The sequence below is a fragment of the Gopherus flavomarginatus genome, chromosome 5, assembly GCF_025201925.1.
Source record: "Gopherus flavomarginatus isolate rGopFla2 chromosome 5, rGopFla2.mat.asm, whole genome shotgun sequence".
Classification (NCBI taxonomy): Eukaryota; Metazoa; Chordata; order Testudines; family Testudinidae; genus Gopherus; species Gopherus flavomarginatus.
In genome coordinates this window covers 2,606,178-2,627,194 of record NC_066621.1, presented here as the reverse complement: position 1 = coordinate 2,627,194, position 21,017 = coordinate 2,606,178, and the positions used below count along the sequence as shown (strand labels likewise).

At 53.0% G+C, this 21,017-nt stretch overlaps 1 protein-coding gene and 1 pseudogene across 1 annotated transcript; both read left to right on the top strand.

Annotated features, from left to right (window-relative positions):
• On the top strand, positions 1-2,258 carry LOC127052822 (perforin-1-like; annotated as a pseudogene).
• Positions 2,259-10,009: 7,751 nt separating this feature from the next.
• LOC127052785 (perforin-1-like) lies at positions 10,010-20,247 on the top strand. The gene is made up of 3 exons (XM_050956843.1): positions 10,010-10,068; positions 11,456-12,014; positions 18,928-20,247. The coding sequence occupies exons 2-3, from the start codon at positions 11,488-11,490 to the stop codon at positions 20,033-20,035; spliced, it is 1,635 nt and encodes a 544-aa protein (XP_050812800.1). The 5' UTR covers positions 10,010-10,068; positions 11,456-11,487; the 3' UTR covers positions 20,036-20,247.
• Positions 20,248-21,017: the final 770 nt, after the last annotated feature.

Here is a 21,017-nt window from a genome sequence, read left to right as displayed (position 1 = left end):
TCAGCGGCCGACAGTCCCTCCAGGGTGGAGGAACCTATCACGTCAGCCATGCCCAGATTTGGTGCCTTCATCCCCCTCCTCCTCTTCATCTTACCCAGAGCCTCCTCCCATTGTCACACAGGCACGGCCAATGAATGCGAGAAGCACATGGCATTCGTGCCCGGGCACAGCCTGGCTGGGGAGGGCATCGATGTGACCACAATGGCCAGGAAGGGGGCTTATCTGGTGGACAGCAGCCTCTGGCAGCACGAAGATGGCACCTGCACCCTGTGCCAGAACCGACTGCAGGGAGGGCAGTGGCAGAGGCTGCCGCTGGCTACGGTGGACTGGCAGGTCCGCGTCTCGTGCCACCGGAAGCTGAGCAGCTCAGTGCAGCAGTCGGCGATGGGCATGATGGAGTCTGCGGCATCCCCGGTGCAGAACGACTGGAAGGTGGGGCTGGACGTGCCTGTGAAGCCCAAGGTTAATGTCCAGGTGGTGCTGGCCGGATCGCAATCCAAACTGGCCAGTTTCGTGGTAGACCACATGCGGATGGACAAATACAGCTTCGTAAGCCATGAGGTGTCCTGCGGCTATTACAGGTGAGAGCCAGCCTGGGTCAGGAGGGCTCACTGGAGTTGGGATCACAGCAACACCACACAGAGATACAGGGCCCTTCCCCTCTAGGGGGCACCAGCTCTGATCCAGGCCCAGAACGGGGGTACTGGCTGGATCAGGGGGGCGGGGAATGGGACACAGAGCCCTTCCTGTCTAGGAAATGCCAGATTCAATCCAGCCCCAGGGTGAGGGAGTGGATGGCTAGGAAAGTAACAGAGAATGGGACTTGGAGCCTTTTGCCTCTAGGGGGCACTAGCTGCAACCTGGGACTGGACAGCTATGGGGGATTTTCTTCTCGTGTCTCAGGACAGCCCGGTGACCTGCCGTGGCCAGAGCGGGGGACATCTGTCAGAACTATCGAGCAGCTGGCAGTATCCCCAGCAAGGTCATGAGGTTCAGCAAACTGGTTGGTTACATTGCGTAGGAGCCACCTGTTTAGACCGGTTCTTCTGAGTTGTCTGGGGCCTTAGCATGCACAGCTAATGATCTCAGCTGACTCATTGGGCTGAACACGCTCTTCACCTTGTGTCCCTGACCAGGTTCCGGGTCAGCGAGACGCCCCCCGCTCACCAGCCATTTCACTCTGGCGCTGGAGAACCTCCCGGACCAGTATGACAGCAAATCGAAGGTGGAGTACCAGCAGCTAATCAGCAACTATGGCACCCACTATGTGTCCCAACTGCAGCTGGGGGGCCGGGCACAGGATGTGACGGCAGTGAGGGTTTGCGAAGCAGCAATGAGCAGCTTGAGTGACGACGAGATCAAGGACTGCTTGAGCGTGGAGGCAGCTGTGAGTATCGGAGTGGGCTCTGTCAAGGGTGGGAACAGCAAGTGCGAGGAGGAGAAGAAGAAAGGGAAGGTCCAGGGGAGCTTCCATGAGACGTATCAGGAGCGCCACGTGGAGGTGGAGGGAGGGGAGATCACGACTGATGTGCTGTTCTCTGGCAGTGATGCCAAGGTCTTCTCAGACTGGATAGAGAGCCTCAAAGCCAGCCCCGGCCTGGTGTCCTATTCACTGCACCCCATCCACATCCTGGTGGAGCAGGATGACCCAAAGCGGGAGGCGCTGAGGCAGGCAGTCAGTGAGTACATCCGTGAGAGGGCCCTGGTGAGGAATTGCACCCGAATCTGCCCCCCGGGGACTCAATGCAGCGCCCACGACCCCTGCTCCTGCGTCTGCCCTGGGGATGCCATGACCAACACCATGTGCTGCTCGCGGGAGCGCGGCCTGGGGAAGCTGATGGTGACAGTGAAGAAGGCCAGTGCCCTGTGGGGGGACCAATCTACTGCTACGGATGCCTTCGTCAAGGTCTTCTTTGAGAGCAGGGAGATCCGGACCAGCACCATCTGGAACAACAACAGTCCCTGTCTGGTACGTTCCCTTGGACTTTGGTACCATTCACCTCACCAGCGCCAGCAAGATCCATGTCCAGGTCTGGGATGAGGACAAGTGGGACGATGACCTGCTGGGAAGCTGCGACATCCCATTGGAGGCTGGGGGGCCCCACCACAAGGATTGCTACCTGAACCATGGCCACATCTGGTTCCAGTACAGCCTGCGCTGCGGGCCCCACCTCGGGGGCCGGAGCTGCTTTGACTATGTCTCCCAGCCACCCCAACAGAGCACAACCAAGGGGAAGGAGGTGGAGGCCTTCTGGTGAGCCCCTTTGGTTGGGGATCTGAGAGGATTATGGGTGTGCATTGGTCAATAGCATCTTCTAGCTCCCACTCTGCTGACGCTACTGAGCTCAATGCTGTCACTCCTGCTCGGCAATCAGTGTCTCCTATGCTCATAAGAGACTGTCTGCTCCTGTGGGCCTGTCATCCTCGCTCTGGGAAAACATTCCATCACGTACCGTCCATTTCAAATCCATCAGACCAGTCTGTCCAATGATTCCTGCCATCCGCTGTATCCATCTAATCAACCAACCAGAGTATGTGCCTGCTGCATCCAACCTATCTGCCTCTCCCGCATCCAGCCAACTCCCAGCGAGCCAACCAACAAATTGTTGCATTTAGTTTATCCAACATATAAAATCAAGAAATCACCAACTGGATTTAGGTGTATCCAATTTATCAATCCATCCAACCATCCAATTCATTTATCTACTGCAAGGGTTGTTAAACTGGGGGTTGGGACCCCTCATGGGGTCGCGAGGTTATTACTTGGGGGGGGTCGAGAGTTGCCAGCCTCCGCCCCAAACCCCACTTTGCCTCCAGCATTTATAATGGTGTTAAATAAATTACAAAGTGTTTTTAATTTATAAGGGGGGGGTTGCACTCAGACACTTGCTATGTGAAAGGGGTCACTGGTACAATAGTTTGAGAACCCCTGATCTAGTGCATCCAGTGTATGCAACTAGCCAACCAATGAATGTATCCAGTGCGTCCAAACAACCAATGAATGTATCTAGAGCCTGCAGTGTAAGAAGCCAGCCAACCAACCAATGAACGTGTTTATTATCGTCAATATATCCCGCCAGCCATTCAACAAATGTATTTAGTGTGTCCAATGTAACCAGCCAACTAACAACTATATTTGGCATATCCTGCCTACCTGCCAACCGATGTATCCAATGCATCCGTGCAGCCAGCTAACTAGAGTATGTATCTAGTGCGTACCTATTCTCAACCTATTTACCATGTGGGCTGCGTATGCAGCTCTCTATGTGTTATGTGGGCCACATTCACACTATAGATATACTATCTGTTTGGCCCTCGGGATGTGATATGGGCAGGGGGGCAAGTGGGGCAATTTGCCCCAGGCTCCAGGCTCCGCAGGGGCCCCCACAAGAATGGCTGAAGCTCCCTCCCCGGCCCCAGCCCGACCCGACCCCATCTCCGCCCCTCTTCCAGAGCCTCAGTGATTCCAGGAGCATCTCTGGAAAGCTGCAGCGTGGCTCTGGCGGGGCCCCTGGGCTCTGCCCCGCTCAGAGCCGCATGGTCACGAGGCGGGGCTGCGAGGTCCGGGCTGAGCTCAGCTCCTTCCGCTCGGCCTGGAGCTCGCAGCCCTGCCCCCTGACCACACGGCTCTGAGCAGGGTGGAGCTCAGAGGCCCTGCCGGAGCCATGTTGCAGGTGTCGAGGGAAGCTGCTGGATGGGCTGAGGCTCCGGGTGAGGGGGGGGCTGGGGGTGAAGGGCTAGGGCCTGGAGGATTGGCTAAGGGGCAGGAAGTCCCAGGGACAGTCAGGGCACAGGGAAGGGGCAGAGGTTGCGGGAGGGCGGTCAGGGAATGGGGGGGTTGGTTCATGGGCGTTCTGGGGGTCTGTCAGGACTTAGCGGGGGGGTTGATAGGAGTCAGGGCAGTCAGGGGACAGGATCAGGGTCCTGGGGTGGTTGTTGGGGTGGGGTCTCTGGGGGACGGTGAGGGGACAAGGAGTAGGATGGGTTGGGGATTCTGAGGAGGGGGCGGGCAGTCGGGGGGCAGGAAGTGGTGGGGGTCAGATGGGGGCAGGGCCAGGCTGTTTGGGAGGCACAGCCTTCCCTACCCTAAAGCTCATGCAGCAGTTTGAGGCTTGCAGAAGAGCCAAGCTGTTAGCTTTTCCATTAGGGCTCCCATCCCTTTCACTTCTCAAATGCCAAATTATAGTCTGTATTTCATTTCAGTGCCGTAGGGAGATTCATGTCAGGGGAGAGTAGCTGCATTTAAAATTAGCTACAGGGGGAGGGATCAGATGAGAAGAGCAATATCCTACACCACCTACCTGCTTCTCAATCCTACCAAGGGAGACCCCCCTCCCCTGCATTCCCTGAAGCTCCAGGGGGGTTAATTCAGTGGTTCTCAAACTTTTATACTGGTGACCCCTTTCACATAGCAAACCCCTCAGTGTGACCCCCCCCTTATAAATTAAAAACACTTTTTTATATATTTAACATTATTATAAAGGCTGGAGGCAAAGCGGGGTTTGAGGTGGAGGCTGACAGCTCGCGACCCCCTGTAATAACCTCGTGACCCCCTGAGGGGTCCCGACCCCCAGTGTAAGAACCCCTGGGGTAATTTAATTGTAGCCCCCTGTGTCCATTCACATTCATGTGTTATTTTGTGCATTTCAGTTTTCACAACATAGGCTCATCCCAGATTCTGGAACAAGCTCAAATGCTCAGTTCCTGGAGTATGGACATAGTCTATATATACTAAAGACAAACCCACAGTAACCGTCTCCAGTTTGTGAGGGACCCCGTAGAGCCAGTCTCTAGGAAACAGCTAAATGCATGGAGGTTAAGTCCATTAATGGCTATTAGCCAGGCTGGGTAAGGAATGGTGTCCCTAGCCTCTGTTTGTCAGAGGGTGGCGCTGGATGGCAGGAGAGAGATCACTTGATCATTGCCTGTTAGATTCACTCCCTCTGGGGCACTTGGCATTGGCCATTGTTGGTAGACAGGATACTGGGCTGGATGGACCTTTGGTTTGACCCAGTATGGCTGTTCTTATGTTCTAACCTAAATGAACCCCAAGTTATGGAGACAGATATGAGTCAAGGAAGCCAGCAGAGTATCAGAAACCTGGAAAAACCTCTGACTGGATGGGCTCAGGTGTTTGATCACAAGCTGAGGTGGTTCAAAAGTTTTGGATTTTTTTTAAGCAGAATTTTTTTTATTGTTTCTTTAGACAATCAAACACAGCAAGCAGCAAATGTTTGGCCACACAATTCTGAAACCCCAAACCATATTCAGGTTTTGGCAGACTAATTTCAGCTTTTCAATTAAAAAAACCACAACAAATTTTGAAGGAAAGCAGACATTGTCTGTGATTTTTTTTCTGCTTTTTAAAAACCCCTAGTTTTCGATTCAGAAAAAGTTTTGACAGAAAATATTTGTCCAACCCTTTTAATGAGCTTTAGCGCCTTTTAGCACTAGCTGATGTTGAGAACCAGTGATACCTTGTAAAGAAGTTATCTCAAAACTGGGTTTGTGCCGAGATGCAGGTGGTTTATTGTTCCCAGGGCTGCCTCTTGAGGGGGAGCAAGTGGGGCAATTTGCACCGGGCCACGCAGGGGCCCCCACAAGAATATAGTATTGCAATTTTTTTTATGGAAGGGGCCCCCGAAATTGCTTTGCCCTAGGCTCCCTAAATCCTCTGGTGGCCCTGGACACGGGCTGCAGGTGTGTGCTGATTTGGGCACAAGCAGCCCACGGGCTGCGGGTTGAGATCTACTGATCTTGTGCATCCAGTGTAACTAACCAACCAACCAAGGTCTAAAGTACATCGAACCAACCAACCAACCAGTGTAGACAGTGCCACAAACCAACCAATGAATGTCCTAAGTACATCCAACCAATCTGTGTAGCCAATGCAACAAACCAACCAATGAATGTCCTAAGTACACCCACCCACCCAGTCAACCAATATGTGCAGGCAGGTCAACCAATCCAGGGCCCCATGTATTCATCCACCAACTGTATTTATCTGTCTAATGTATCCACTTGAAAACCAATTGTTTCTTCAAGAAGGGGAAAGGTGCACAGCTCAGCCCTGTCCTGTTGTGGCTTCAGTGATTAACCCTCTGTAGAAACCCTAAGATACTCCAGGGTGGGCATGGTTCCAAACACTCAGCGGATGGGCTGGCATCCCAGGGAGAGGATTCATTAGGCTGTTCCCTAAGTGTTGTTTCTGTTGCTTTCCACAATTACCCACCTGCTTTGGAGTTAGTTATATCATTATGAATAAACAGGCCCCACCCACCATCCAGCTGAATGTTCTCTCCTCAGATGGTCAACAAAGATGATGACATATCACTCACCATCAGTAAGCTTCAGAGTTAATACACAGCAGAACATGCCATGGGGCTATAGATTCCGGCTGTCAGCTGATTCAGGGAGATGGCACTGCATTGGGGTCACATTGGGAAGGGCAAATTCTCACTAATTCGGGGATTGAACCTTCTTCCTGTCTCACCCCTATATGCATCTTTTGAGAGCCTAGATCAATAGCTACGTGGTGCACCTCACTGATGAAGGGGAAGTGGTTAACTCTGAACCCTACTGACTGCAGTTTAAATTTATCCAGCCTGGAAAATTGCCATGAAGCTTTGCAGCACCACTGCAAAATGATTTGCTTCTGGGAGGATTCCTGCTCTCTGGATTCTTGCAAGTGTGTCTCCCTGCTTCAGTAAACATTTGTGAAAGCAAATTTCTAAGCAGAAAACCGTGTCATTTTTCTAACCTCAGTGGGAGGGGCCCAGATGTACAGTAGAAATAAGTGGCCGCAATATATGTTTGGGAACACTAGGGGAAGCTCTGGGCTAGAGGCACATAGGGGCAGCGAGGTGACAATGCACACCCCGAGCGCTGGCCCCCAAACCTCTCATTGGCCAGAGTTCCCAGCCAATGGGAGCTGCAGGGGCTGTATCTGTGGATGGGGAAGTGTGCAGAGCCGCTTGGCTGGCGCCATGCCTCTGCATAGGAGCCAGAGGGGAGACGTCACTGCTTCCAGGAACTGCAGGTGCAGCACCTGCAGAAAGAGCAGTACACCACCTTGCTGGGTGTCCACATAGGAGCTGGAGAGGGGTCATGCTGCTGTTTCCGGCAGCTGCTTGAGGTATGCGCCACCAGGAGCCTGCACCCCTCCCCTCCCAGGCCCCAACCCCCTGCCCCAGCCCCGATCCCCCTCCCACCCTCGGATCCCTTCAGTCCCAGCCCAGAGCTCCCTCCTGTACCGCAAACCCCCTCATCCCCAGCCCCACCCCATAGCCTGCACCCCAAGCCAGAGCCCTCATCCCCTCCCGCACCCCAACCCCGAATTTCATGAGTATTCATGGCCCGCCATACAATTTCCATAAGTGGCCCTCAGACCAAAAAATTTGCCCCCATCTGAGCTAAATGCATCATGCAGGTCAGTTCTGACAGTGCATGGAAAGTGTTAGCAGAGGGTGGGCAGCGGCTCTGAGTTTACCTCGATTTCAATAAGGCATTTGATACGGTTCCAGATGGGGAAATATTAGTTAATTGGAAAAGATGGGGATCAGTAGGAAAATTGAAAGGTGGAGAAGGAACTGGTTAAAGGGGAGACTACAAAGGGTCATACTGAAGGGTGAACTGTCAGGCTGGAAGGAGGTTACTAGTGGAGTTCCTCAGGGATCGGTTTTGGGACCAATCTTATTTAATCTCTTTATTACTGACCTTGGCACAAAAAGCGGGAATGTGCTAATAAAGTTTGTGGATGACACACAGCTGGGGGGTATTGCTAAGGACCAGAATATCATACAGGAAGATCTGGATGACCTTGTAAGCTGGAGTAATAGTAATAGGATGAAATTTAATAGTGAAAAGTGCAAGGTCATGTACTTAGGGATTAATAACAAGAATTTTAGTTATAAATTGGGAACACATCAGTTGGAAGCAACAGAGGAGGAGAAGGACCTCGGAGTATTGGTTGATCACAGGATGACTATGAGCTGCCAATGTGATATGGCCGTTAAAAAAGCTAATGCAGTTTTAGGATGCATCAGGCGAGGTATTTCCAGCAAAGATAAGGAGGTGTTAGTACCGTTATACAAGGCACTGGCGAGACCACATCTGGAATACTGTGTGCAGTTCTGCTCTCCTGTGTTTAAGAAGGATGAATTCAAGCTGGAACAGGTACAGAGACGGGCTACTAGGATGATCTGAGGAATGGAAAACCTACCTTATGAAAGGAGATTCAAAGAGCTTGGCTTGTTTAGTCTAGCCAAAAGAAGGCTGAGGGGGGATATGATTGCTCTTTATAAATATATCAGAGGGATAAATATTAGGGAGGGAGAGCAATTATTTAAGCTTAGTACCAATGCAGACACAAGAACAAATGGGTATAAACTGGACACTAGGAAGTTTAGACTTGAAATTAGACGAAGGTTTCTAACCATTAGAGGAGTGAAGTTCTGGAACAGCCTTCCAAGGGGAGTAGTGGGGGCAAAAGACATATCTGGCTTTAAGACTAAGCTTGATAAGTTTATGGAGGGGATGGTATGATGGGATAGCCTAATTTTGGCAATTCATTTGGCAATTGATATTTGATTATCAGCAGGTAAGTATGCCCAGTGATCTGTGATGGGATGTTGGATGGGGTGGGATGGGATCAGAGTTACTACAGAGAATTCTTTCCTGGGTGTCTGGCTGGTGAGTCTTGCCCACATGCTCAGGGTTTAACTGATCACCATATTTGAGATCAGGAAGGAATTTTCCTCCAGGGCAGATTGGCAGAGGCCCTGGAGGTTTTTCGCCTTCCTCTGCAGCATGGGGCATGGGTCACTTGCTGGAGGATTCTCTGCAGCTTGAGGTCTTCAAACTATAATTGGAGGACTTCAATAACTCAGACGTAGGCTAAGGGTTTGCTACAGGAGTGGATGGATGAGATTGTGTGGCCTGCATTGTGCAGGAGGTCAGACTAGGTGATCATAATGGTCCCTTCTGACCTTAAAGTCTATGAGTTCCTGACCTGCCCCAGGAATGAAGGCCGGGATCATAATGCACAGCCTGAGAGATGGGGCAGCTCCGGAGAGCCGGTGAGAGTGCGGTTGAGACGCATGGCGGATGGAAGAGGATCTTTCCACAGCCTCCTCCCACCCCACCACACAACCAGTAGTTTCAGAGCAAGCCCCTTCAGGGTACATGGTCCTAGCTGGCACAGCCCCCCTCCATCCTGCTGCCCCCTGGCCCTCCCTCTCCCCCGGTGTCTTCGCACTGGGAGACGAGGAGCATAAATCAGCTAGTTTCTGCAGTGCCCAGGGCACTGGTAGGGGGCAGAGCAGAGATCAGAGAGCGGGGGCAGATCAAGGACATGGCGACACTTACGAGACACAAGGGCCAGCACAGGCGTCTCATAGCTTGAACCCCAGGCCAGTCATGGTGGTGGAAGGGGATGCAAAAATTCATCCCAGAGCCCAGATCGGGAAACGGGGAGCCACAAACGTTGGGCCAGGATGGGGCTGAGAGGCAGGCGATCCCGGTGCAGCATGGTCCCACCTGCAAGCTACCTCTGCTCTGAGGGAGGTGCAAACTGAGGCCGAATGCTAAGGTCACGGAGCCCAGGTCGGGAAACTGGGAGCCACGCGGTCCAGACCTGGGACGTAGCCCATCCCAGAGCTGGGAAGCAGTCGGGTGGAATCATGGAGCAGAGGCCAGGAGAAAAGGGGCCTGGGGGATGTGGCAGAATGGGGACAGGATTCCCATAGCCCCTCCCCTAGAGTCATGCCCCCCCTGCCTGGCACACATAGCCCCTGTGACTCAAGCTGTAGCATCGGGCAGTGCTAGAGACGCTCGTCTCAGTCTCTAGAGGCAGGAAGAACAGTTCTGACCACAGGCTTCCCCCGCCCCTCGCTGCAGCTGCTCGGCGCTGGGACAGGGTGAGAGCGCCGGTGACGTCAGTGACAAGGGCGTGGGGGGAGACCCCAGAACTCCATGCCACTCCTGCCACTCCAGTCAGAGCTGCGTCTCCATCCAAGCCTGGGCCTTTTTCACCGGCCCTGCCAGCCCCGGGACAGTCACCCCCGACAGGTGAGTGAATGGTTTGTGGGGGGAGAATCTCTGGGTTCCCAGGCCCCTCCTGGAGCTCTGGACAAAACCCAGAAGTCCTGGCTCCCAGGTCCTCCCTCCTCCCCTGCTCTAACCCACTTGACTCCCCTCCAATAGCCAGGATGTGAACCCCCATGTCCTGACTCCCAGCCCCTCTTCCCCTCAAACATCAAGCCTTTCTCATTAGCACTAACTGGGGGTGTGGAAAGCTTCACTCTGAGATCTGTCAAATTGTTTCTTTCTACCCGCTCTAGACCCCAGAGAAAGGAAGAGTTTGTGATGTGAAGAAGTTCTGTCTCACTATCCATCCCCATACACCCCATCTATCTAATCATCTTATATGATTCTGTTTATCCACTGAAAGGATCTTGAAAATTGATTGGCACCAGCAGAGCTGTGGGGGGAACCCAGTTCTGTGATAGTAGGGGCAGCGGCTTGGGATTGATGGGCACCAGCAGAGCTGTGGGGTGGGAGGGACCCAGTTCCGCATTAGCAGGGGCTGTGGGTTGGGGTTGAAGGGTACCAGCTGAGCTGCGGGGTGGGGTTGAAGGGTACCAGCTGAGCTGCGGGGTGAGAGGGGCCCAGTTCTGCATTAGCAGGGGGCTGTGGGTTGGGGTTGAAGGGCACCAGCAGAGCTGTGGGGTGGGAGGGACCCAGTTCCGCATTAGCAGGGGCTGTGGGTTGGGGTTGAAGGGTACCAGCTGAGCTGCGGGGTGAGAGGGGCCCAGTTCTGCATTAGCAGGGGCTGCGGGTTGGGGTTGAAGGGTACCAGCTGAGCTGGTTTCAGGGAGCCCAGGGCAGGGGGAGCAGAGGGCCATGGGTCAAGATTCCTCTTTAATGTCTTTCCTTTCCACGGGTTAGAGCTCCCACCCATGTGTGATGAGTGGAAACACACAGACAGAAGCTGAGGTGACACCCCACCCCCACCCCTCTCCAGCTTCACTCTGAGTTTCTGTTTCATGTTCTGAGACATCCTGTGCCAGAAAGATTTTCACACCTTCAACGTCAGCCCCTGCGACCCACAAGCAGCATATCAGGGGCATAGTCCCGCCCTCTGGTACAGAGTATGGAGAGGGGCAGGATACGGGGCTAGATGAGCCCATGGGTCTGATCCAGGGTGGCAGGGGTAGTGGGACAGGATAGCAGGCTAGCTGAACCTGTGGGTCTAAACTAACCGCAGTGCACCTAAAAGAAAAGTGTTAACTCTGGATATAGGAGATGTGCAAGGCACCCAGACTCCCAATTTCACTGGTATTTGGGCCCTGCTTTGAGGAGCTCAGTGTGAATGTAATTTTAACAGAATGTTAACCTGTGGAACTGCTAGCCACAGGATTGTTAATGCAGAATCTCTCTGTGATTTTCCCTGCAGGGTCAGTCAGAGACTGACATCCCCTCTCAACAATGCCCAGACCCATCTCCTTCTTCCTCCTCATTCTCCTCCCTGGGGTCTCCACCCATTGTCACACGGCCACAGCTGAGGAGTGTGAGGAGCACACGGCTTTTGTTCCTGGGCACAATCTCGCAGGAGAGGGCATCGACGTGACCACGCTGGGTACGAAAGGAGCCTACTTGGTGGACAGCAGCCGCTGGCAGCGCCACGATGGGACCTGCACCCTGTGTCTGAACTCATTGCTGGAGGGGCAGCTGCAGAGGCTGCCGCTGGCTGCGGCAGACTGGAGGGAGAAGGTCTCATGCCGCAGGAAGCTCTCCAGCACTGTGAAGGAGTCAGCCATGGGCATGGTCCGTGCAGCAGGTGCCGTGGTACAGAATGACTGGAAGGTGGGGCTGGAGGTGGAGGTGAAGCCCAGCGCCAACACCCAGGTGACACTGGCCGGCTCGCACTCCAAACTGGCAGAGTTCAGCACGGAGAAGTCTCAGCAAGACAAGTACAGCTTCACCAGCCACGAGGTGTCCTGCGCATACTATACGTAAGGGGCAGGGGAGAGAGGGAGACTAAAGGTAGGGGTTAGCATGAAGATTAGAGGTTGTGTGTTGGGTGCCGGTGAAGGCTGAGAGTGAGGGGCAAGGTCAGGGGTTGGAAGCTGGTGAAGGCTGGGGGGTGAGGAGGAAGGTCAGGGGTTTTTGCTGGTGAAGTCAGAGGGTGAGGGGCAAGGTCAGGGAATGGTTGTTCCTGAAGGCTGAGGGTGAGGGGGGAAGGTCAGGGTGTGACAGCTTGGGTCAAAGAGACCCCCTTGGGACTGCCACCTGATGTGCTGAGACTACTTCTAAGCCTGTTTTCCCTGGCAGTTTGGGACTTCAGTACCCTGCCTTGTTGAGTCAGACACATCTGATCTGAACGACGTCCCCAACAAGCTGCAGGCTTAACTGAAAACGGCTTAAGAAGTGCTCCTGTCTCTAGCACCCAGACACCAAGCCCCCAATGGGATCCAAACCCCAAATAATTCCATTTTACTCTGTATAAAGCTTATACAGGGTAAACTCAAATTGTTCGCCCTCTATAACACTGATAGAGAGATATGCACAGCTGTTTCCTCCTCCAGGTATAAATTAGTTGCTCTGGATTAATTAAGAAGCAAAGAGTGATTTTATTAAATATCAGAGGGTAGCCGTGTTAGTCTGGATCTGTAAAAGCAGCAAAGAATCCTGTGGCACCTTATAGACTAACAGACGTTTTGGAGCATGAGCTTTCGTGGGTGAATACCCACTTCCTCAGATGCATGTAATGGAAATATCCAGGGGCAGGTATATATATGTGTGCTAGCAAGCAAGCTAGAGATAACGAGGTCAGTTCAATCAGGGAGGATGAGGCCCTGTTCTAGCAGTTCAGGTGTGAAAACCAAGAGAGGAGAAACTGGTTCTGTAATTGGCAAGCCATTCACAGTCTTTGTTCAATCCTGAGCTGATGGTGTCAAATTTGCAGATGAACTGAAGCTCAGCAGTTTCTCTTTGAAGTCTGGTCCTGAAGTTTTTTTGCTGCAGGATGGCCACCTTAAGGTCTGCTATAGTGTGGCCAGGGAGGTTGAAGTGCTCTCCTACAGGTTTTTGTATATTGCCATTCCTAATGTCTGATTTGTGTCCATTTATCCTTTTCCGTAGAGACTGTCCAGTTTGGCCGATGTACATAGCAGAGGGGCATTGCTGGCATATGATGGCGTATATTACATTGGTGGATGTGCAGGTGAATGAACCAGTGATGGTGTGGCTGATCTGGTTAGGTCCTGTGATGGTGTCGCTGGTGTAGATATGTGGGCAGAGTTGGCATCGAGGTTTGTTGCATGGATTGGTTCCTGAGCTAGAGTTATTATGGTGTGGTGTGCAGTCACTGGTGAGAATATGTTTCAGGTTGGCAGGTTGTCTGTGGGCAAGGATTGGCCTGCCACCCAAGGCCTGTGAAAGTGTGGGATCATTGTCCAGGATGGGTTGTAGATCCCACCTCAACTGCTAGAACAGGGCCTCATCCTCCCTGATTGAACTGACCTCGTTATCTCTAGCTTGCTTGCTAGCACACATATATATACACCTGCCCCTGGATATTTCCATTACATGCATCTGAGGAAGTGGGTATTCACCCACGAAAGCTCATGCTCCAAAACGTCTGTTAGTCTATAAGGTGCCACAGGATTCTTTGCTGCTTTATTAAATATAAAAAGTAGGATTTAAGTGATTCCAAGTAATAAAAGACAGAACAAAGTAAATTACCAATCAAATAAGACAAAAACACGCAAGTCTAAGCCTAATAAAGTAGGAAACTAAATGCAGGTAAATCTCACCCTCAGAGATATTCCAGTAAGCTTATTTCACAGTGTGATGGGGGTGGGACTCACCACCGCAGCGCCTCCCGCTGGTGACTCCAGGAATTAGTTCAGTCCAGTGGCGCATCCTCTCCTGGTAGGGTCCCACCTGTTGTTTCACCCTTGGTTGGCATCTGAGCCCGTGTCATTCTCCAGCTCGCAGCATCCTCTTCCGGACCACTGCCCTCCTGCAGTGCCCCTTAGTCCAGCCACACCCCCTTCTGGGGGGGGTCAATCAGCTGCCTCTCTAGACCCTGGCCAATGTGAGCAACTGCACCCCCAAAGTCACACCCCTCTTGGCAGGGGATTGGTGCAGCCCTAGACGGCCATACCTGTCGGACGGGTGTAAGGCCAGGGAGAAGGAAGGGGGGACCCAGGCCCGCCCACTACTCTGGGTCCCAACCCAGAGACCCTCTAGTGGCAGCCTCCCTGCCCCCTTTCTCTCCCTGCATCTGTCCCCATCCCTGGGTCGCTTCCCCTTCGGCCCCTCGCACCCACTAGGCCCTTCCCCTCAGGGCCTGCAGCCTGGCAGACACTGGCCTGGAGTTCCCTTCTGCTCCCCCCTGGCCTGGCCTGGCCTGCGCTGACCCAGGTACTAGTCTCCCAGGTCTGGATCCAGACCTTCCCCTCTCCAAGGCCTAGGACAGACTGCCTGCTCCCGTCCCAGGCATCCTTCTTATAGGGCTGAGCCTGGCCCTGATTGGCTGTCTCCAGTCTGGGCCCTGATTGGCTCCCAATAAGCCCTTTTCTTATTGGCTGCCTGTCTGTGTAGGCCAACTGGCCTGCTGCAGCCTAAATTCTCAAGGAGTGGGGCAATTGCCCCACTACACACAGATTAGACTCCTCCCTAGTCTGGGTCCAGCCATCACTCACACCTCTGTAGTTACTGTCCTGTGTTCCAGGTTCCTTCAGGCAGCTCCTTGGGGAGGAGAGGCTATCTTGTGAGCCAGCCGAAGACAAAATGGAGGGGTTTTCAGGGCCTCTTATATTCTCTCTCTTGTGGGTGGAAATCCCTTTGTTCTTCTGTTCAAAATCACAACAACAAGATGGAGTCTGTGGCCACCTGGGCAAGTCCCATGTCTATGGATGATTCAGCTTTTTCAGGCCTACGCCATTGTTTACATGTTAGTTTGAATGTTCTCAGGGAAGCTCAGATGTGGACTGGCATCTCCCAAAGTCCATTGTTAGCTAACTACTCCCAACTACTTGAATAACCCCTTCACACTATGTTGACCAAATCTGCCTTATGTACTTCCTATTGCAAACACTTTAAATACAAGCATAGAGCCAACGCTCATAACTTCAGATATAAAAATGATACATGTATATGAATAGGATGAATACATTCAGTAGATCATAACCTTTGCAAAGATATGTTACATGGTATATCTAGCATAAAACATATTCCAGTTATGTCATATTTACACTCATAAGCATATTTCTATAAAGCATTATTGGGTGCAATGTCACACAGGGGTTGGTGCTGGTGAAGGCTGGAGGTGAGGAGGAAGGTCATGGGGTGGTGCTGGTGAAGGATGGGGTGAGGGAGAAGATGAACAGTTAGGTCTCAGTGAAGGCTGAGATTGAGGGGCAAGGTCAGGGTTGGCTGTGGGTGAAGGCTGGGGGTGAGGGTGAAGGTCAGTCACTGGTTGCTTGTGAAGTCTTTGTTGAAAGTGATTAGTAGAAGTTCCAGAGATTGATTCCCCTCACTACTGAAAACGTATACTTTATTTTCACTCTTAATTTGTGTAGCTTCAACCTCCAACCATTGGATCTTGTTACATGATTATTACTCAAAAGGTCTTGCTATTCACTTCACAACGCTGTCATGAACGTATGACACAAAAGTGTGGATGTAGCAACAAAGCATTTACAAATACACATCAGCCTTGGCCATCTTTAAGCATTTAAGGAATAGGAAGATTATCAGCAGAAAACTTAAGTGTTAGACCAATCTTCTGGAGAACATTTCCCAACCATCCATGTTCTCCTTCGAGCCAAACCAACAAAGATAGGTCCGTGGTGTGAGCTTTTCAAAGGTTTTTATTTTAATAGGGACTTTCCTAGATTCCCTTGTGGGGTGGTTTGACACCAAGTTTTTTCTTGCAAAGTTTCTGGTTACAGAAATCTTCACCTTGAGGAAATTGTTTGTGGCTCTCCACAGCATAGTCACAGATAACATACTTGCTGGCTAGTTTACCCGTGGAGCAAAAGACTTTTAGATCTACAGTCTGCTACTGAGCACATTTACGAACAGCACTTAAAGATTTATATCAACTCTCTTATGCAGAGAACGAACCCCCAAAGTACTGACACCAGCCAACCGGCCCTTTGAAGCAAGCTGGGCTCAGTTTTGCCCGTGATTTAGCAGCTAGCCCTCAGTTGATGAGCTGGCAAGATGAGAGCTAGTTAGTAAAACCTGCTGGGTGTCCTGGGGCTTGATTAGGAGGACTGACCCCAGCTGTGGTGGTGAAGCAGGGAGGACGCTACTTAAACAGAGCTGGGTACCTAGTGGAAGCAGAGACCCAAGATAGAGGAACAAGGTGAGTTCCTGATGAGGAGGAAGATCCAGTTGTTTGGAAGTGGCAGTGGCCAGAAAGCAGAGCTGTAGGTTACCTCCTCGAGAGGAGAGGAGCCCTGAGCCAGGGGTGGTGAGAACCCAGATGTGATAGGACTGGAGCCCATGAAAGCCAGAAGGCTAGTTTAAGTGGTACTCGGACACCCAGCAGGAAAAGGTCCAATGTGGGTCAGTACCCAGACAAGGGGGATGAACTGAGTCCCCTAGAGCTAAACCCTGCCAGAGACTTGGCCGGAGAGTTGAGACACAGAAGAACCAGCGAGGGTGTCCAGGGAAAAGACCAGCTGGGATATATCACTGCAGCTGAGACAGTAGCCCCCAGAGCCAAAGTCCCCTGCAATGCCGTGCCCAGGCATGAGGGGGTGCCAGGACCGGCACTAGGGGTTTCAGCGCCCTAGGTGGACGGCAATTTCAGCGCCCCGCGCGCTGGTCCCGCGTGGTCCCGCGGCTCCAGTGGAGCTACCGCAGTGGTGCCTGCGGGCAGTCCACCAGAGCCACGCGAGCAGCCAACCGTCCGCAGGCACGACTGCGGCAGCTCCACCGGAGCCGCGGACTAGCGGACCCTCCGCAGGCACTACTGCGGCAGCTCCACCGGAGCCGCCTGCCGCCCCCTCCGGCAAAACGGCACCCGCCAATTATTCTGGCGCCCTAGGCGATTGCCTAGGCTGCCTAAATGGTAGCGCCAGCCCTGGGGGGTGCCCTCACGGTGAGGACGCATGTTTGCAGAAATGTACTTACTTCTTTCACAAGGTAGACTAACCGCAAATAGTCTAAGCCAGCAGGAACTGCTAGGAAAGGACTAGCTAACAAAACAGAAAATATCCCAATGCCACTATATAAATCCATGGTAGGCCCATCCCTTGAATGCTGCGCGAAGTTGTGGTTGCCCCATCTCAAAAAAGATTTCTTACAAACGGAAACGGTCCAGAGGTATGGAACCGCTTCCGTAAGAGGAGAGATTAAAAAGACTGTTCAGCTCAGAAAAGAGACAACTGAAGGGGGATATGACAGAGGCCTATAAAATCATGACTGGTGTGGAGAAAGTGAATGGGGAAGGGTTATTTACCCCGTCACATAATACAAGAACCAGGGATCACCCGAGGAAATTAATAGGCAGCAGGTTTCAAACAAACAAAAGGAAGTATTTCTTCACACAATGCACAGTCAACCTGTGGAACTTATTGCCAGGGGATGTTGGGAAGGCCAAAAGTACAACAGCATTCAAAATATATTAGATAAGTTCATGGAGGGTAGGTCCATCTGTGATTGTTATCCAAGATGGGCAGAGACATAACCTCATGCTCTGGGTGTCCCTAAACCTCCAGCTGCAAGAAACTGGGACCAGATGACCAGAGATGGATCACTCAAAATTGCCCTGTTCATTCCCTCTGGGGCACTTGGCATTGGCCACTGTCAGAAGACAGGATACCGGGCTAGACGGACCTCTGGTCTGACCCAGTATGACTATTCTTATGTTCTTAATGTTATATGCTGCATACGGCTGTTTTATGGCCAACAAGTGTTATCTAGTTCGGCATATGAGGTCTGTAATGTTGACAGAAGACAGAATTCCTCCTAGGCATTGGTTTAGCCAGCTTAAATCTTTCAAATAAGGAAATAAGCAGTGTAACCGGTTGGCTCTGGGGCAAACCAACCCAGAGAAAAGCAGGAGCCACACCTGGCGGAGATCAGGAGGATGGTCCTATAATGAGAAGCAGGAGGCCACAACAAGCGAGAGAATGCTCAGACTCTGGCTTGGTAGGACCTGGGAAAAGGAAGAGAAACTTGGTTGTGTGGACTTTTGCACGGACTTGAAACTTTATTTTGAATGTTTGTTCATTGACTGAAACCCAACCAGAGAAGGGATAGGAATGGACAGAGGTGCTCACTGAGTTTCTTGAACAGTCCAAGGGAAACCAAGTCAGGCTGCCAGGTGCATGATCGTAGGCCATGCAGGGGGGGAGAGGAAGTTACAAGCAATGAGATCAAAAGCGTATAATATACATTATTATGTTCTCCAAGCGTCCTGTGTAACCTGTGTAAAAATAATTGAATCTCATGTCAGTTCAGTAAAGATGCAGGCAAGATACAAGACTAAACTACCATGGGAAGCAAACATTGGTCATGAGCTCTTCAGTCTAGCAGGGAAAGGTCTAACATGATCCTGTGGCTGGAAGTTGAAGATAGACAAATTCAGATGGGAAATAAGGTGTGATTTTGTAACAGTGACAGGATTAATCACTGGAACAATTTACCAAGGGCTGTGGTGAATTCTCCATCATGGCCAATTTTTAAATTGAGATGGATGTTTTTTCTTAGAAGACCTGTTCTGGTTCAAATGGGAATTAATTCAGGGCAGTTCTCTGGCCTGTGTTATCCAGGAGGTCAGACTAGATGACCAGGATGGTTCCTTCTGGACTTAGAGTCTGTGGATCTATAACACTGAGCTATACCCCCACAAGACACCAATGTCCAATGGTACGTCACATGGTGGCCATTTCTCTCTCCCAGATTCCGTGTTACCCACAAACCTCCGCTCACCAGCCATTTCACCAGGGCCTTGAGGGACCTCCCGGAGGATTACACCCGCAGCTCGCGCCTCGAGTACCATCAGCTGATCAACACCTACGGCACCCACTACGTGTCCCAGCTGCAGCTGGGGGGCCGGGTGCGGGACGTGACGGCTGTGAGGGTCTGCGAGGCGGCGCTGGACGGGGTGACGGCTGACGAGGTCAAGGACTGTCTGAGCCTGGAGGCCTCCGTCAGCATCGGGGCAGGGAAGGGCAAGGCTGAGGCGGCCTTCAGCCAGTGTGAGGAGCAGAAGAAGAAGCAGAACTTCAAGCGGAGCTTCCATGAGACCTACAGCGAGCGTCACACTGAGGTGACGGGCGGCAACAGCCACGCCGACCTGCTGTTCTCTGAGGGGCAGGACACCGAGGTTTTCTCAGCCTGGATGGAGAGCCTCAAAGCCAGCCCCGGCCTGGTGTCCTACTCACTGCGCCCCATCCACACCTTGGTGAGGCAGGACAACCCCAAGCGGGAGGCGCTGAGGCAGGCGGTGAGCGAGTATGTCACTGAGAGGGCCCTGTGGAGGAATTGCACCCACAGCTGCCCCCCGGGGACCCGGCGCAGCGCCCATGACTCCTGCTCCTGCGTCTGCCCCGGGGACGGCTCCACCAACACCATGTGCTGCTCACGGGAGCGGGGCCAGGGGAAGCTGACGGTGACGGTGGAGCGGGCCAGCGGCCTGTGGGGTGACTACACCAGCCGCACTGATGCCTACGTCAAGGTCTTCTTCCAGGACCGGGAGGTGCGGACAGCTACTGTGTGGAACACCGACAACCCAGTCTGGGGCGTCCACCTGGACCTGGGGCACGTACGGGTGGCGGAGACCAGCCAGCTCCGCCTCCAGGTCTGGGACGAGGACAACAAGTATGATGACGACCTGCTGGGGACGTGCGACGAGCCGCTGCGCTCTGGAGAGGGTGGCCAGCGGGTCTGCTACCTGAACCACGGCCGGCTGGACTTCCGGTACAGCCTGGTGTGTGGTCCCAGCCTGGGTGGGCCCCACTGCTTGGACTACATCCCCCAGGGCCCTGGGAACTACAGAGCGGCCTAGGGTTAGCTCAGAGGGACGTTCCAGGACAAGCAATTCGCCCCACCTCGCCCCCGCAGCCAGGGGTCTTCCCTCTCCCCACAGGGGCCGTCTGCTGTGACCTCATTTTGCCAGCAACTGGGTGGGCTCTGTTTCACGGGGGTGACGGAGCTCAGCGGGTAGCAATGGAGGGGTGAGAGCGTGAGCTTCCCACACCATAAAGAAAATGGAGAGCTGACTCAGCTGCCCTGGTGTCTCGCTGTGTGAATCCCCTGCCCTAGCCCTGGGCCCTCAGCTCCCCACTGACCCCCGAGCCCCTCCTTCTCCCCCTATTCTACCCCCAGTGCCCCTCCCCCATTTCTTCCTCCATTCTCTACTGGCCCTCCCACCCCTGGGGTGACCAGATGTCCCGATTTTATAGGGACAGTCCCGATTCTTGGGTCTTTTTCTTATATAGGCTCCTATTACCCTCCACCCCTGTCCCGATTTTTCACATTTGCTGTCTGGTCACCCTACCCACCCCACCAATGAAATATTCCTTCCTGAACCCCAGATCCCAGCCCACAAATGGGGGGCAAGGAGACAGGTTTGCCCTCCCCATCGCAGCACACACTCGGGGGTGGGAGGGACTCAGGTCGTCCCAGTTCTTGGCATACACATGGAGGCAGCGGGGCTCGGGTCCCCCCAGTTTTGATACACACATGGGAGTGGGGGGGCTCCGGTCCTCCCAGTTCTTATCACACACATGGGGGGGTCTCCAGTCCCCCCAGTTCTTGGCACACACATGGGGGCGGGAGGGCAGGGCTCCAGTCCCCCCAGTTCCGGGCACCTACATGGGAGTGGGGGGGCTTGGGTCCCCTCAGTTATTAGCATACACATGGGGGCGCGGGGGCTCGGATCCCCCCAGTTCTTGGCACACACATGGGGGCGGGAGGGGAGGGCTTGGGTCCCCCCAGTTCTTGGCACACACACAGGGGCGGGAGGGGAGGGCTCGGATCCTCCCAGT

What these genes read in the sequence shown, in the direction of transcription:
- LOC127052785 (XM_050956843.1), top strand. Translation starts at nt 11,488, where the DNA reads ATGCCCAGACCCATCTCCTTCTTCCTCCTCATTCTCCTCCCTGGGGTC. An exon ending in GTGTCCTGCGCATACTATAC is followed by an intron (nt 12,015 to 18,927) that starts GTAAGGGGCAGG and finishes TCTCTCTCCCAG; the next exon opens with ATTCCGTGTTACCCACAAAC.